The sequence below is a fragment of the Myotis brandtii genome, unplaced genomic scaffold (genome assembly GCF_000412655.1).
Source record: "Myotis brandtii unplaced genomic scaffold, ASM41265v1 scaffold17, whole genome shotgun sequence".
Lineage (NCBI taxonomy): Eukaryota > Metazoa > Chordata > Mammalia > Chiroptera > Vespertilionidae > Myotis > Myotis brandtii.
The window spans coordinates 7,109,025-7,125,667 of record NW_005356259.1 but is presented as its reverse complement, the minus strand read 5'-3'; the positions used below and the strand labels follow the sequence as shown (position 1 = coordinate 7,125,667).

The 16,643-nt window shown below is 50.5% G+C and overlaps 1 protein-coding gene across 1 annotated transcript in view; it reads left to right on the top strand.

Annotated features, from left to right (window-relative positions):
• The window catches only part of GARS (glycyl-tRNA synthetase), a gene marked incomplete at its 5' end in the record, with an annotated part of 36,806 nt that extends 29,625 nt beyond the window's left edge, over positions 1-7,181 (top strand). Inside the window, 4 exons of the mRNA XM_005862996.1 lie at positions 1,941-2,050; positions 4,695-4,788; positions 5,403-5,593; positions 6,900-7,181. Of these exons, the coding sequence (XP_005863058.1) occupies positions 1,941-2,050; positions 4,695-4,788; positions 5,403-5,593; positions 6,900-7,025 (521 nt within the window). The remainder of the gene's footprint in view (positions 1-1,940; positions 2,051-4,694; positions 4,789-5,402; positions 5,594-6,899) is intronic.
• Between the last annotated feature and the right edge of the window lie 9,462 nt (positions 7,182-16,643).

Sequence of the window (16,643 nt, the reverse complement as noted above, 5' to 3'; positions counted from 1 at the left end):
CGTCCCCAGGGGCTCTGCCTCTCTGTCCCAGCAACGGCTGCAAACCTCGGAGGGACCGTAGCCAGACAGTCCTGCTTCTCCCGTTTGAGTCTGGGTCCCTAGAGACTCGCTGGAGCTCAGAGTCTGAGGCTCCCTCCGGATTGAAACAGACAACCTCGCCCTCAGCCACCAGCCCGCGCCGCGCGCACTCCGCACCTTAGTATTTTACTTCAGCACTGCGCCTCCTCTGATTCTTCTTTCCTCCTAGTTGTAGAACTTCCACTCAGCCAGCCTTCCTGTGGTTCTGGATGATGTCCGTTTCGTCTTTTAGTTGTATTTTTGAAGTGGTTGTTCGAGGCAGCAAACTGTGGCGTTAACCTATGCCGCCATCTTGGTTTCTGGAGAATAATTTATAATGCCACCTTTATATTTCCTCATCTCAGGTGCATATGAAGAATATCTCTGATTTAAAAGATCTTTTTTTTCTTTTTCATTTTAAGGAAAAGTGCTTTTGTTTCCTAAGCAAAAGAGGGATTTTACCCCTTCTACTTTTTTTTGGCAGATTAACTTGTTAAACTTCACTTATTGATCTTTAATGCTTTTTTAAAAGCCAAGGCGGTGACTTTTTTTTAATAGAACAAATTCTGTGAATTTGGGAGCGAGTATTTTGGAACTTATGAGGATGCTTATGGTTTATGGTGGCTGCATTAAAATTCCTGGGATCGGGGAGTGGTGGGTAGGGGAAGCTCCTGCCAGGGAGAGAGCAGGCCTGCTTTTCCACTGTGCCTGGCCTGCTCTGGTTCCAGGCCTCAGGGAGCTGGGCAAGCGGTCTGAAGTGGTAACAGTGAGCAGGGGGTTCTTCATGGCCTGGGCTACTTCGTCACCGTCCTGTAGCTGGTTCAGAGCCATTGCTCGCACGCCCCGGAAGGATGGGCCGAAAATGCCTCCATGATGTTTCTAAAATGATATTCTTGCTCTTTATCACAGACAAAAGAAATAGGCTCTCTTTTCTTTCACATAATTGAGTTTTTAGTTCTAGTTACCTCATTTCCCTTGCAGCGTAAACTCTCCAAGGTTAAAGTCAGTTACCTTAGACCTGGACAGTGCGTAGCCTGCTGTTTTTCTGATGAGTACATTTCCTGTGGGTCCCACAGGCACAGCCTCCCCCGTGGGAAATGCTGTGGGCCCTGGTGAATGTCTTTGAGTGAGTGCTGATCCCTGAGCACACTTCTCTCAGGGCCTCCTGACTCCAGAACCTTGGACACGCAGGGGCAGTAACTTGGCTCTCTCAAAGACTTCTCATCCACATGGCAAGATGGGAAGCAAACCGAACAAACCAGTGGTACTCATGTGTGTAGGAATCATTCTTGTTAATTTTGCCAGCTATCATGATAGATTGTTCATCCCAGCAAAATCTTACAAAAGCTCTAGAGTTTTCATACTTTCTTCATAGGCAAGGCGGACGTTAGAGTGTAGCCGCTATTGTTCATAGCTGACCAACTGGGGAAGAAGTACCTCGGGGCTTTGTTTCACTTCTGTGCTATATAAACAACTAATGAAATTTGATGAAGTTGTTTTTCACTCCAACTTTCTCTTGCAGTGGTTCTCAACCTTCCTAATGCCGCGACCCTTTAATACAGTTCCTCATGTGGTGACCCCCAACCATAAAATTATTTTCGTTGCTACTTCATAACTGTAATTTTGCTACTGTTATGAATCGTAATGTAAATATCTGATATGCTATATGTGTTTTCCGATGGTTGAGAACCGCTGCTTTAAAGGCATCACGTTTCCTACCAGCAAATAGTTCTCAGGGATGTGTCTTTATTCTGATGTACAGAATCGATCAAAATTCATCTAGACGAGAGATAATTTTAGTGCTAATGAGGATTACTTAGCGAGGCCCTGAGATGCGTCACATGGGGTTTCAGAGAATGTTACTGAGTTTCTCTCTCTTGCAGTGGAAGAAGTTGTCCCGAATGTAATTGAACCCTCCTTCGGGCTGGGCAGGATCATGTATACGGTATTCGAACATACATTCCACGTGCGCGAGGGAGACGAACAGAGAACGGTAAGCTGTCCCGAACGTGTGTTTTCTCTGACAAGGCCAGAAATGAAACTGGCTGACGTATGTGAGTAAGACTGAGTGACCAGTTAGCTGCTACTACTCATCTTTGTGTAACTGTCCACAGAGCAATGCACTGCCTCATGTTATTTCATTTGAGCTTCAGGGTGTGTGGGTTATTCTTGATGCCACTGTTTTAGTTGCTTGGTGATCTCTATTCTGAGACACAACATACCACTTTGAGGGAACTATCTTTGTTGCATCAATGGAAGGAATGATACTTTCTGGATATACTCACATTTTCAGAGAATTGGAAAGGAAAGAATGGCTCTTAGAATTTGGCCAAACCAAGAAACTATGTCTGCACGCATGAAGCTTTTAAGGGAACCTTAAAGGGCATAAAATGGTCTGGGGTGCTTTTGGGGTAAAGACATAAATTCCTAGGTTCTCTTTCAGGGATACTGATTCACTAGGTCTTAGATCCAGGGATCTGTGTTTTTTTATAGGAGCCCCAGGTGATTTCAGTGTGGGAGAGTGACAAATCTTAAATTGGACATTGGCTTTTGGGGGATAGCCCTTCCTGTCATTCAAGCATTGCTAACGATCAGTATTTATAAGAAGTCTTTGTTAACTTCATAAGTTTCCTTTCGTTCTGTTGTTTCTGAATCGCTGCCCACGTCTGCCACTTAATCCCTTCACTTTGCCTTCCTTCACCTTCTCACCTCACCTCTGCCTGCGGAAAGTATACTCCTTGATTTATAGCAGACGCTCAGTCAGAAGGAGAATGGCCAGAGAAGAGCAGCCATAAATGTCAAGTTAACTGAGAGGAAGGGTCTCATCTACATGACCATTCATTCTAAAGCTGATGTGTGCATCATGTTGGACATCAACTCTTTCTGGGACATTTAACCTTAAAGAATGGACCGATGAGCCCTTGGTGCCAGTATTGTACATCTGACATACTTACTATTGGCAGTAGGTAGCTATTAAAGTCGCCATTTTATTTTCTGCCCTAAAGTTGCATCTTCATTTCCTGACATTGAAGGAGCAGCTTTTCATTCATTCAGCAGACAGTGGGAGCGAGGCTGACACCAGGCCTGCTGGCTGGTCTCCTCCAGCAGGGATGACGTCCGTAACGGAATGTGCTCTTTGCAGATTTCAAGTTTGCTTCGAGCTTTTCTGTTTATTTTTAAATCGGTTTTTAAAAAGCCTTTTAGCTGTTCCTTTGAATCTAACAATATTGATAAAACTAGAGTTCTGGTAGAAATGTTGTAAGGGCTAAGCCAGAGGAAATTAGAGACAGCTTTTTATGAATTGCAAAGATTCCTGTCATGAAGAGACATTTGATTAGGCTGTGGGAAGCCAAAAATGTTTTTAAATTACTAGCATGTAGTTCCTAACCCATTTTCCTAAGGCTTTGGTATAAAAACGTTGTCAGTGAGATAACATTTTTTCCAGGAAGGCAGGTCCCCGTTTCTCACAAATCGTTGTCACAGGTGGAGGCGAGGAGTCGGACTTGAACATGTGACCGCGACAGCCACAGCCCTGGAGTCCGGGGCTTACTCCCCACGGGTGTTCACTGTCGCTGGGCATCAGAAGTTGATTAGGTTTTAGGGTGGGCTGCACTGGAACCTGTGTCATTTATTATTTTTATGGGACCTATTCATTCTGAGTTTCATATTCTTACCTTCAGGTGAACCTTTTGTTTAAATATTATTTAAGAACCCGTTTCCAACCCAGAAAGGCAGGCGAGTTTGCCTTCCACAGAATATCCTCGCTTTCTTTCCCGTCTGAGCACCCCCGCAGCCTGTTCAGGAGCAGTGTGAGGGGCTGTGCTTTTCCTATGGGGTTACAGAGCATGTTTGTTTCATATGACTTCCTTTGGAAGGCAGCTATGCTCACCGCTATACCACCAACGCTGCGTCATGTTACTTCTGTTGGACATACATTTGTGAGCTGATTAAACTTTCTGGTTTTACTCGGTCACTGAGACTCATAGATCGCCTGCTGAAACGCTTTAAGGACAGAATGGGGCCCTCCCACTTATTATTTGGTGATTTGAAGGGAGATTCTTTAGGGATCTCCACAGAAAGAGGGAAGGCTGTAAGGCTTTTTGTTGGTTTTTAGAAAAAGGAGGGGAGAGGGATAGAGAGAAACATTGATGAGAGAGAAACATCACTGATCGGCTGCCTCCTGCAGGCCTCCTGCCGGGGATCAAGCTTGCAACCCAGGCATGTGCCCTGACCGAGAATCAAACCAGTGACCTTTTGGCTCTTAGGCAGATGCTCAACCACTGAGCCACACCAGCCAGGTTATAAGGCTTTTTATAGTTTCCAGAAAATTGGCATCTTCTGTGGTGGCTTTGAGAGTGCTTTCCCATCATTTAACTTTCACAGCAGAGCTGTGAGGCCCGTGAAGCAGGTGGGAGAGACCTGCTGTGTAGATGGCAAGACTAAGGTCCAGAGAGAGTGCTCGGCTGAGTGGTCCGACTTCAGAGCTAAAAGCAGACCTTTCTGGTCTGTTCTGGTGAGCCTGCTGTTCTCTTCCATCACGCTGCTTTTCCTAGTGTGTCCTGGTGTTTTGATTGTGAAGTTTGGACAGTAGCATTTAGATTTTTATAAACTAACACATTTGTATTTTTCTCATCTAGTTCTTCAGTTTCCCAGCGGTGGTAGCACCATTCAAATGCTCCGTCCTTCCACTGAGCCAGAACCAGGAGTTCATGCCATTTGTCAGGGAATTATGTAAGCAAATCCAATTGAGCCACCTTCATGAGAACCCTGTCAAGTAGACTGAATTTTAGGAAGTGTCTTTTTAAGAAAATAAAGAAAATAAAATCCCAGTGGTGCTAGCCTCTGCTCTTATTTCTGAGAGAGAGTTTGCTTGCTCGGGAGGTTTCCTCCTAGTGTTTGAGTGAGTAGAGGTGGGACCAGGTGTCAGACTGAGAGCAGCCTTGCTTCTCCAGCTCACTTCCTGGGGGTCTCCAGCCCCTGAGCCCCCAGCACCGACAGGAGCCTCGTGGTCCCTGGTGCAGCTCACTCACTTCAGTGTTGGGAAACGGAGAGTTCATTGAGCACCTTGGGGTCCTGCAAGGGGAGGTGCTGGAGTCGGGACTGGCCTTGGCCGTAGATTCTGATGCTCGTTCCCCACCCGGCAGCTGTGTGAGGTGCGAGTGAGGGGTTGGGCTCCAGCAAGGGACTTACTCAACTTTGGGGATTTTTCTCTCTGTTGGGTCTGTAACTTAATTACTCTCCTGCCTTAGTTCCTTTTATAAGTTTCCTCAACTTGTAAGTCAACATTTAGATGACACTGGCTCTCCATTATTTTAGTTTGAATTTGTTTAATTGCTTTTGGATAGCGGAAGCCCTCACCAGGAACGGCGTCTCCCACAAGGTAGATGATTCCTCTGGGTCCATCGGGAGACGCTACGCCAGGACTGACGAGATCGGCGTGGCTTTCGGCATCACCATTGACTTTGACACCGTGAACAAGACCCCGCACACGGCCACCCTGCGGGACCGGGACTCCATGCGGCAGATTCGAGCTGAGGTGCCCGCCCTCCCTTTGGCCGCTGTAGCCTTAGAAATGTGTGCCGGTTCCCTCTCATTTGAGCTGGATGTTGATGCCCCCCTTTCCTTTTTTCTTTTTAATTTTAATCAGGCTTATAGCAGACAGCGCACAGATTCCCAAGTCCCCTTGGTTTCATTATGAAAATATCCATGAACACATCTCTAATGTTTTATAGCCATTCGGGCCGCTCTGGGCTCATTCTCCGGCAGTTTGCTTTTATAGTTGTTTGATTATTTGGGCAAAGAAATAGAATCCCAAGCGGTTGTTGCCATAGTTTTATTGGCAGGCTTTGAGGGACTTGGACTTTTCTATATAAATGTATACATGTGCGTGTATAAACTTTCCCATGTTAACCCATTTAAAACAGCACATATGTCGTAGTAATTTTACTTAATGAGAAGGTAACAGTGGAGACAGGAGAAGTGCAGGAGGGGGAGGGAAGAGCGGCCACCTTAATTGACAGCCACCTGGCTAATTTATTCATCTTGAGGAGGCTTTTATTTAGAGCCTGGTAATCGCTCAGCCTGCTACAGAGAGCTAGGCGTGGGGAAAGCAGAGGGAAAAGACTGCTTTTCCCAGAGGACATTACAGTCTGGTTCGGAAGTCTGGCTTGTCCTTTTACAAAACCAGGTCTCACTCCTCTGGACCTGCATTCCCATCTGTCAGTGGTTCTCAGAGGCTGGGCCCTGGGCCAGCAGCATCCACATCACCTGGGAGCTTGTTGGATGAGCAGAAGCTCCGCCCCAGACCTACTGAATCGGAAGCTGGGGTGGAGAGGGCTGTGGGGGGGAGGGGCGAGGAGGGGTGGACAGAACTGTTCTATCGAGATCTCCAGGGCATCCTGGGGCTCAGGGTTGAGAAAGGCTGCTGCCTGGCGGCCAGTGTGTGCTTATGGCTGAGGAACACGCTGGCCCCTGAGCTGGGGCTCTCCAGTGTACCAGCCTGCCCTGGCTCCAAGTGGCCCCTGGGTGACCCCTGTTCTCAGGGTTAGATTTGACACACATGAAGTCACTGCATTTGACACAGAGACTTGGTATAATGAAGGAAGGCTGTGTGGGTGAACTGGGTTTTGTGGGGCTTGGCAGGTGTTCTGGGCTGGAGGGAGGTGAGGATGGGTAAGTGAGGCGGCTGCAGAGGGCAGGACAGGAAACATCCTGTGGGGACTGGTTTCTAGTCACTGTTAAACGTTGGTTTGGCTGCGAGGGTTCCTGAATTCAGGGTGAACCCTTTCTGACAGTCTGATCGAGTTGGTTGACTCTTGGACTTCTCTTCCCTTTTACCCCAGGTCTCTGAACTGCCCAGTGTCGTCCGAGATCTGGCCAACGGCAGCCTCTCGTGGGCCGATGTGGAGGCCAGGTATCCTCTCTTTGAAGGGCAAGAAACTGGTAAAAAAGAGACAGTGGAGGAATGAGGACAATTTCAGCAACTTTTGACCACTTGCGCTAATAAAATAACTCTTATCATGTCCACTTTACAAAAAGCCGCCTTGTGATTGCTCCGGGGACTGCATTTTATCCTCAGCGGCTGCCTGATCTCGCCCCACAATTAAAGTTGGAGGAATTCTGAACAGTCTTGTCCATTTGCTCCTGCTTCCGCGTCCTCGGCAGAGCTGTTGCTCCCACCTGTGGACACACGCTCATAGCTTACTGTTAAACACAACTGATGCTTTTTTATAATTAGCCTTATTGGGGATAATTTACATACCATAAGACTCAGCTGTGTGAAGTGTGTAATTCCGTAATGGTTAGCAGATTTACGGTGTGCAACCGCCACCACACTCGGATTTTAGAACACTCCCCTCACCCCGAAAAGAAATCTGCACTCAGCTCACTCCGCATTCCAGCCCAGGCAACCACTTAGGTACTTTCTGTAGATGTCTTTTCTGTTCCTTCTCTTTCTGAGAAAGTGATGGCGTTGTGCTGAGGAGGCAGCATGGCCGGCCTGTGGGAAGGCCCAGGTGGGGCGGGGCAGCAGAGAGCAGGAGGAGGAGGTGTTTTGGAGGAGGGGGGAAGCAGAGCATGCCACACAAGTTCTTTGCTCTTTGAAGTGTCCAGGAGGTGGTCTGTGGGCAGGAGATGCTGTGGCCTCCCCAGTAGCCCTGGCACTCACTGAACTCACTGAGCCCATCCGTCTTACCTGCCTCAGTGACTCTCAGCCACCACAGTGTCTGCCTTTCAGCCTAGGAGTTGCCTGAGGGCCTTCACTTCTATTACATTTTTATGGAACACTCAGAGCACAAGGGTTATTTGTTAGGAAAACAATTCCAGGATGTGCGAATTCGTACAGCTCTTCATTTGCAGAGTTGAGACCTTGCCTAGTGTCCCAACTTCCTCTCACTCAGTGGAGGGGGAGGGGGATGATGTAAAGCATGTTGACCTTTGTCTCGGGTGCAAAGAGCGATGGACATGGAGAATCCCCAGGGCTGCTCTTCTTCACATCACATCTCGGTGATGCCCACCCGGCACTGCCCAGCGAGGCATTCGATACGCAGACTTGGGGTGAGTCTTGAAATTCTAAACCAACCTCTTGGGGAAGAAAGTCTTGTCCTGAAGCAGTTCTCTCCATCTGCTGCTTTCTAGAGCATTCCTTGTTAGAAGGGAGATGTTAAATACACTTGCGTTTTCATTTCCTAGGGAATTCCTTTCACCTCCGATTCCTGACAGCCCGTAACTTGGTGTGTGCTGCAGCTTTCTCCCCCGGGGCGTGGTCTTTGCTTCTCCTCATTCATTCTCCTCTTACAGCAGCGCCCCAGGGTCCATCACCACCACCTCAGACGTTGTTAGAGCTCACTAACAGGAACGATATATTAAACACATGGATCATAACGGGATTGGATCATAACTTGTTAGAGCTCACTAACAGGAACGATATATTAAACACGTGGTGGGATTTGCCTGCTTTGGATCATAAAGGGATTGGAACCAAAGCTCTCTTCACTTCTCATTGGAAAATTCATTTGTCATGAGTAAGATGCTGTATATTAAATCTGCAGGCCCTCCCTTTCCCCATACCTCCTCCCGGGGCATGCCTCCCGAGAGCACGCTGTCTGGAAAGTGATGGATCACCTGAGTGGGGCGGGCAGAGCTCACTGGTTCTGTCTGTGCCGCATGTGCTTGCTTCTTAGCACAAGAAGAGGCTCTGTACGCGAGGGGTGTACACATGCACACACACGCACACGCACACACACGCATGCATGCATGCCCCTCTTTTATTCAAGCCCAGTGTGTAGTTCAAGAAAGCCAAGGTCTTTCTGGCCTGATGCTCTGTGAGGCCTATGTGATGTATCAGACTGGGCTCAGGGAGAGCTGGGTAAACAGCACCGTCTCTCAGAGAAACGACTCCTGAAATCTCTCCCCCCACAAACAGTGATGGCGAAGGCTCCGATTCTAACTGGTTTCCATGGAACGTACATAAGAACACAGTCGTTTCTTTAAAACTTACCTTGGCTTGGAATCCAGGGCATTCAGTCAGGTACTCTTGAGTTACGTCTAGAGAGGTGGCCAGTGCCTGATTTCTCCAGGAGTCGAGAGCCTGGATGACGCTTCACAGCTCATAACAGTGAAGCACTGAATAGAGATGGATGACTCAGAAAAGGAATTCATTGCCTAGAAACGATCTTACTCATTGCATGAGGGTGTACCAAGATGTGGATGTCCAAAGTTCATGGCGACAACCACTTGTGAAAGTTTTTTCAATGAATCACTTGAAATAGGTTCATTCTAGACCTTTCTTTACTGTTCCCTTAACCAGCATAAACTTAGGGTAGTGGCAGTGACTGTCTTAGCCCGTGGAATCTATTCATGAGAGAACCAGATGCCTGGGAAATAGATCGAAATTATCTCTGGATATCGCTGCATTGAAGTTAGCCTCCCATCACCAGGGAAGTCTTCATCTGGACCGCTTGAGGGGGGTAGGATGAGAGGTTTCGATAGCATTGCTCCTACTAAAGAGCCTTGCACCAGCATCTTTGTGGACAGTCTCTATGTTTAAGGCAAGTTTTTTGTGTTAGTTGTTTTGTTTTGTTTTTGGCATTTGGCCAACACCACAAAAATTTAGTTGAAGATGCAGTAAGGGAACAGATGAATAATTTTGCTGCGCCTCAAAACTCACCTCTTGTTGCCTCTTCAATAATTCTTGGTAATTGCATGGCCTCTAAACAGTAATTGTGTTAGACCACGTGGATGGAGTTAATGTCTCTTCCAGAAGCAGGGATATGGTTGGGAGCTGCGCCTCAAAACTCACCTCTTGTTGCCTCTTCAATAATTCTTGGTAATTGCATGGCCTCTAAACAGTAATTGTGTTAGACCACATGGATGGAGTTAATGTCTCTTCCGGAAGCAGGGATATGGTTGGGAGGTTGGGCAGGAGTGGCCTGAGAAGCAGCCCATGGCTTTCCCGCTGTTGACGGCTGTTCTCCTGGCTGGATGGGTATCTTCCCTGCAGGTGCCCTTGTAACCTGCTGCAGCCGTGAATGGTGCCCGGACAGTGGTCCTCAGTCCTGGCTGCACAAGAATACTCCTATCTCCGTCCCCTCAATCCCGTTTCATGAGCATCTCCAGAATGGAGAATGGTCTGCTGAACGAGGGGTGTCTTCTGACAACAGGGGTCAAGTTGTCAACACCAAAGTGCCCAGAGAAGATGAATTTAGAGGGCATTGCTTTTTGTATTGCTCTACTGCAAGCATGTCAAACTCGAATGCCATGAGGAGGCATGCGGTCTGCCAGCCTTGAGTGTGACATGCTTGCTCTACTGAGATGACTGTGAATGTGCCCTCACCAACCGCAAGCATCTCTACTGCTGTGCCCTGCTTCCCTTGCGTGGTGTGGGGTGAATCCCTCTCTGCCCCAGAAGCCCAGCCTGCTGTTTCCCCAGGGACTTCGCTGAGGCTATACGAGGTGCTTCCAGCCAGAAGGCTCTTGGTTAACCCTTGCAGGAACTTAAGGGTCACAACTGTCCTCATCCATCCACCAAAGGAAAGGAAGGCTCACTTTGCTAGTAGGGGGCAGGGGCAGTTGGAACCAAGTTCAACTACATGAGTGTGTGGGGATGAAGAGGCCCTGAGAAAGGGTGCCGTGAAGGCTCGAAGAACCCTTCCTTTAGAAAAGGTGCTCCTGGTTACCAGCCTTGGTGAGTGAGGGCGCCACTTGTCCTCCGACAGCCGACAGCCGACAGCTGACAGCCGCGGACACTCACTCCTCACACGGGGTTGGCTTGAGCCTTGGGGTGGCTTTGTGGCAGGATAGGCTCCTGGGAGGGGTGTGCGGGACAGAGCTCCTGGAGAAGCTGCTACTCCTTCCCCTCCGCGTCCCTATCACAGGCTTACACTCTTTCTTCTCGTCCCACTCCTTGCAGTTGGCAAATCAGCTTCTCAGCCAGGCCAGGACGCCTCCATCTTCCTGGCGTCTTGTCTCAGGAGGCGCTGTGTCTGCAGAGGTCGCTTCGGGAGGGTGTGGCTAACCCTGAAGAGGACCTCAGGAGAAGGAGCAAGAAGACTGTTCACAGGCCACTGCTGGACGACAGCACGGGTGCTTTCTGCCCCCATGCACCCCGTCTCTGTCCTCTCTCTCTCTCTCTCTCTCTCTCTCTCTCTCTCTCTCTGCCTGGCCCTTGCTCATTTTCCTACTTCGGCCTCTTGTTCACTGCTCAGCTTCAGCCACTTTGGATAGTTACCACAAGCACACACGGTCTTCCTTGGCGTCCGGAGGTCCTTTCTGAGTATCCCAACCTGCCTGGATCCCTGGGTTTACAAAAGCCGTTTAGGCATCCTCTGTGAAGCCACGTCAGGTGCTCTGGGCCGGGTGAGGCACGTGTCTGGGTGCTGCGTCGGTGGCCCCGGGCGCTGGGTCCATGGCCCCCGCAGTTAGAGCAGAACCTGTGCAGAGCGGCTGTTAGGAAAGGAACTGTGAGGCAGGGCCCTGGCTTGGAGAGGGGAGAGCTGATTGGTCACCTGAGTCCCTCGGTCCCTTTCCCTCTCCTTGAGGTTAGTTTCCTTTTCTAAAGCTGGTTGAAGAGAATGAGTTCAGTGTTCGGTCAGTGTGTCCGTGAGACGGCTGAGGAACCCATCTTCCCCTGCGCTCCCTGGAGTTCCCACGAGAGCTGGTGGACAGGGGGCTCCTCCCTGGGCCTGGCTTCTCTGTGCTGGTTAATAGTTGGGTTCAGAATCTGCAGCCACTTTCGTTTTTCTGCCCGACATCACTTCCTGCAGGCGAGGCAGGTGTTATAATAGTTAAATGGCCGACGTTGGAGACGGACATGTCCACATGAGATCGGGCTCTGTGTTAAGGGAACAAGGCTGACATGAGCCATTTCTGGGTGTGTGTGTGTGTGTGTGTGAGTGAGAATCCAAGGCCACTTGATGCCGGCCAGAGAGGACGTTGCGGAAACACAGCCCTGGACACTGGGTGGAGAGGCATCGCTCTGGGTCATGTGCAATTTCAAGAGAAGGGGCCCCCTTGAATCCACACACGTGCACTGGCTGTTGGCATGTGGGAGCCTGATCTTGGATGGTGCGTGCTGGGGGCCAGAGGACATAGCCACCAGGAGCTGTGGGCACTCCCTGGGGGCGGGGGGGGGGGGCGCCTGTCTTCCTTCCAATGTTTCCCACCCTTGCCCACTGGGAACTTTCTTGCCATAAGCAAATGCTGGACCATTGCTCTCCTGAAGGGCTTCCCTTTGAGATTATGAATTTACTAGTATATGAGCCTTGTGTTTCCTGAGACAATTAGGCAGGTGTGAGGTGGTGGAGTGAGCAGTGGGATTATAGTTTCCCAGGGTAGACTGACCCAGCCATGATTCTATTGGATGGGGTGGGTGGGGCTGAAGAACAGGGTTTGGGGAGCTGGGTGCTGGAAATAGTGGATCCCAGTCCTGATTCGTCTAGAATCCAGCTGGGATGGCCCGTTCTAACCTGCCCTGCCTTGGTTCCCGGCCACAGCCCGAGTCTGAGGTTTCATGAGCTTGAGGCTGGAAGAGGGAGCCCTCCTCTCTCCAGGAGCCAAAGCTCTCTGCCCCCTTGTTCAGGGTCAGGCCTTGGTGCAGAAGTGACCCGCACAGAATTTTTCCAGCCAGTGTCTGCCCTTGTTAGGCCTTAAAACTCAATCACCAACAATTAGTGCAACCGCAGTTGTGCTAACTAAAACCAGTTGCTCTAATTAGGGCTTTTCTTGGCTCATCAACACCCACTGCTCCGCATCTAAGTGCGAGATAATTGATAGTGAGATGAAGCAAGATGAGATTGTGGGAAGGGGAAAAAACACTGACAAGCTTGAAAAAATCTTTATTAACAGTCTTTTTTAAACTAAGACCAGACCTTCCATTTTTCTGAAAAGAATTCTGAAGCAAGTGTGGGAGTTGGCACACTCCCTTTAGCTGTCCCCTCGGTTAGTGACAACTCCAATGCCAGTCTTGACTTCTCTCACAGGCCACGTCCAGGTCATCAGCTCCACTTTCAGTCAATGTTCAGAACCAGGCCACCACCCTGATACACCTGGACCTACTGTGTGCACTAACTGTGAACCTGAAACACCTGGACCTACTGTGTGCACTAACTGTGACCAGTCTTGTTTCTTTCTACTGTGTTTCTGGAGAAGGTCTCTCACTTAGAAAACTGCTTCCTACCCCCAGGCACTACGATTGTGTGCATCCTCAGTCTGATCCATGCGTTTGGAACCCTTTGTTCAGATGAAACCTGCCTTGGAACCCTAATATTTCTCCAGCCCTCGCAGTTCTGGGCTGGGACACACAAGGTCCTGCCTCCAAGCCGTTCACAGACCCAGGCTTGTATCCAGTCCGGGAGCGCCACCAATGAGAGCGTGGCCCTGGAAAGGCCCATTGTCCCAGGGCAGGGGTGGTGGGCACAGTGCGTGCTGGTGGCTCCCAGGACCCTCCTGAGTCAGGTCTGGAGTGGGCTCACAAACCCGGAGGCTTAAGCCTCCTGGGCTCCTAATACTCGGGCAGCCCGAGCACCAGCAATTAAGGAAAACTTATTAGCTACATGAGAGCGTTTTCATGTTCTCCCGAGGGCAGTGGCTCTTCAACTTGGCTCTCTGGTTCCTTTGAGGATTTCTGTAGAAACTTCCTGCACTATTTAACACACTGTATTTTTACATTTTATATGTTTATATTTTTCTAAGGAAAAGAACCCATCGTTTCCAAGGAGGGACCTTTTCCTCCTCATCCCTTCAGCTGGGAAGGCCCATTAGGTCTGCAGCGCCGCGGGGAGGGGTAGCCAGCAGCTGTTTCTAGCTGAGGAATGAGGTCTTTGGAGACGGGGCGGGGGCTTCCGTGGCTTAGGAACTGGAGGTGCGACTCTGAAGTGCAGGCATTGGAAGAGCCCCGGGAGGACAAGGTATTTGGGTCCAACGGGAGGAGGCAGGGAGGGCGGCGGTGGCGGGGTGGTTCCAGCCGACACCAGCCTTCCCCAGAGAACAGGGGGACCAGGACGGGGAGGAGAGAGATGACAAGGCTGGGTGCTCTGCCTTCTTGGGCAGAGGGGCCTCCGCGGGCCTGTGATGATGGATTGTTGATCAGCGCTGGGCCTCCGTGAGCCGGGGGGACCTCACTCACTGCCCTGCACAACTAACTAAGCAGCACGATTAATTAGATTAATGACTGTGCTGTATTCACAGCAGCAGCTGAGGGACATTTTCTATCGCAGCGAGAACCGCTCCTCCCGCCCATCGCTGCTCACTCATTTGTCCCACAGCAGCTACCGGGCTGGACTCGGAGCTGCCCCCCAGGCCCTCTGCTCCGGCCACAGTGGACCCTTTGCCCAGCTGCCTCTATCGTCCATCCGTGGCCCCTCCTGTGCCCGCCAACAAGTGTGGGGTTGAAACAGGGGGACCACGTGTTTGATGGTTCACCTGTGAGAGGGAGAGGCGGGCTTGTCCCCACACCAGGGCGACAGTCACAGACCTAGATGAGGACGGGGTGAAGGCTGATCCTGCCGCGTGGGGCCCCTGGAGGAGGGGGTGACTCCATGGACGCCTGCAGTGGCATCTCGGTAGATGTCAGAGGCTTCCTCGTCCAGTTTGCTGTCCACGTGTGCAGCGGAGAGGTCGGGGCCCGGCCTGGGCTCTGCTGGTGGCGGGCATGGAGCCGGGATGAATTGTCCCTGCAAAGCTACTGAACCGCTGGGTTCTCTGCGCCTTTGGTCGGTCTGGTTGGCCAGGGCTCCAGCCTGGGAGTCAGCCAGCTCTGGGTGGGCCACGTAGGAAAGGCCGGTCATTCCGGGAGCCCTTCTAGGGCTCCTACTGGGTGCAGAGCTCTTGCTGTGGGGACGGGCTTGGTTGCCAGGACAGGTGCTCACTGAGGCCAACATGTGGGGGAGCCAGGGACAGGGCCTGATGGCCTGGTGGCATTTCGAGGTCAGAGTTCAGCAGGGACCATAACCAGACCCCCCCTCCCCCGTAATGAGGGGATGCAGGGTCAGCATGGGACCAAGGAGGGTCAACCTCCTGCTGAAAACAGGGTGGAGCCCTTGCTCATTGGTTAGAGCAGTGGTCAGCAAACTGTGGCTCGCGAGCCACATGCGGCTCTTTGGCCCCTTGAGTGTGGCTCTTCCACAAAATACCGACTTCTGCGCATGGGCCACGAAGTTTCAATCACATTGTACAGTGGGGCCTTGACTTACGAGTATCCCGACTAACGAGTTTTTTGAGATACCAGGTGTCTCTCGGAGGATTTTTTGCATTGAGTTGATGGAGTAATTTGAGTTAACAAACTCCTTAACGAGCTCCTTAACGAGCTTGGTCTCGGAAAGAATTAAACTCGTAAGTCAAGGCCCCACTGTACGTGCGTGCCCGCACGTGGTATTTTGTGGAAGAGCCACACTCAAGGGGCCAAAGAGCCGCATGTGGTTCGCGAGCCGCAGTTTGCCGACCACTGGGAGCATCAGCCTGAACACCGAAGGGTCGCGCAAGTTTGATTCCTGGTCAAAGGCACATACCTGGTCCTGTAGGAGGCAATCACTCTCTCTCTCTCTCTCCCTCCCTTCATCCTCCTTCCACTCTCTCTAAGAATCAATGGAAGAAATATCCTCGAGTGAGGATGAACAAAAAAACAAAAACGCGGGTTAGAGACTGATGCCCTTGGGCAGTCCCTCCGGGGAGTGGGCGGGGTAATGAGCCTGCATCTGAGGAGCGGAGATGAGTGTCTGGACCTGGCGCTGAGGCTCTGCAGAGGCCTGTGTTCTGGTGGCTTCTCTGATGAGCCCTTCGTCTCTGCTGGCCGCAGGGCTCTCTGGGTGGCCTCTGGGGGCCGGGCCATTGATGGCCCCCGGCTCTACAACCCCCCAGGATGCTAGAGAAAGTGGCTACCAGGCCGCCTCTGCCTGCACAGAAGTCCTGCCAGGACCCGCATGAGGTCTATCTCTCGGGAAGGATTGGTCAGGGCATCCCACCGCCTCCCACTGGGCACGGACTGTGGTGCCCCCCAGCACCTCACCCAGACCAAGCCCTTGCTGGTGCTGGGGTGTCCAGGGTGAGAAATTCAACAGGCACCTGTGGGGGCAGCAAAGCCATTGCAAGGCTGTTAGTTCTCCGTTCATGTTTCCAGCCGCATTTACTATAAAAAGGATTCTGCAGTGGCCAGCGGACGGACCGTGTGTGATGAGAGATCACTGTGCCATTTTGGGCATTCAGCTCAGGAGTTCAGAGAATCGAGCGACACCTACTTATTCATGGGCCAAGGCCTCCCAGCATGTAGTTATACACAATGAAAAGAGGGAAAAGGGTGCTGAGTCCCGCTCCCTTCTTGCAATACATATTCCCCCACAGATTCACAAACAATTAAGTTCCTATCCATTTCAGAAGATGTGTTTTCAATGACTTTCCTTTTTCAGTTTAACAATTACTTCTAAAAACTCTTAGCAACCCTGTTGTTTTCCTCAAGCACATGCTGAATTTTATAGAAAAAAAATAATTGTAAGAATTCTATTTAGAAGACTTTTTTAAAAACCCCTTAGAACCTTCGGTCATAGGAAATTAAATATTTCTGTTTCAATTTCTAAATATATTTTGTGGCAGAGGAA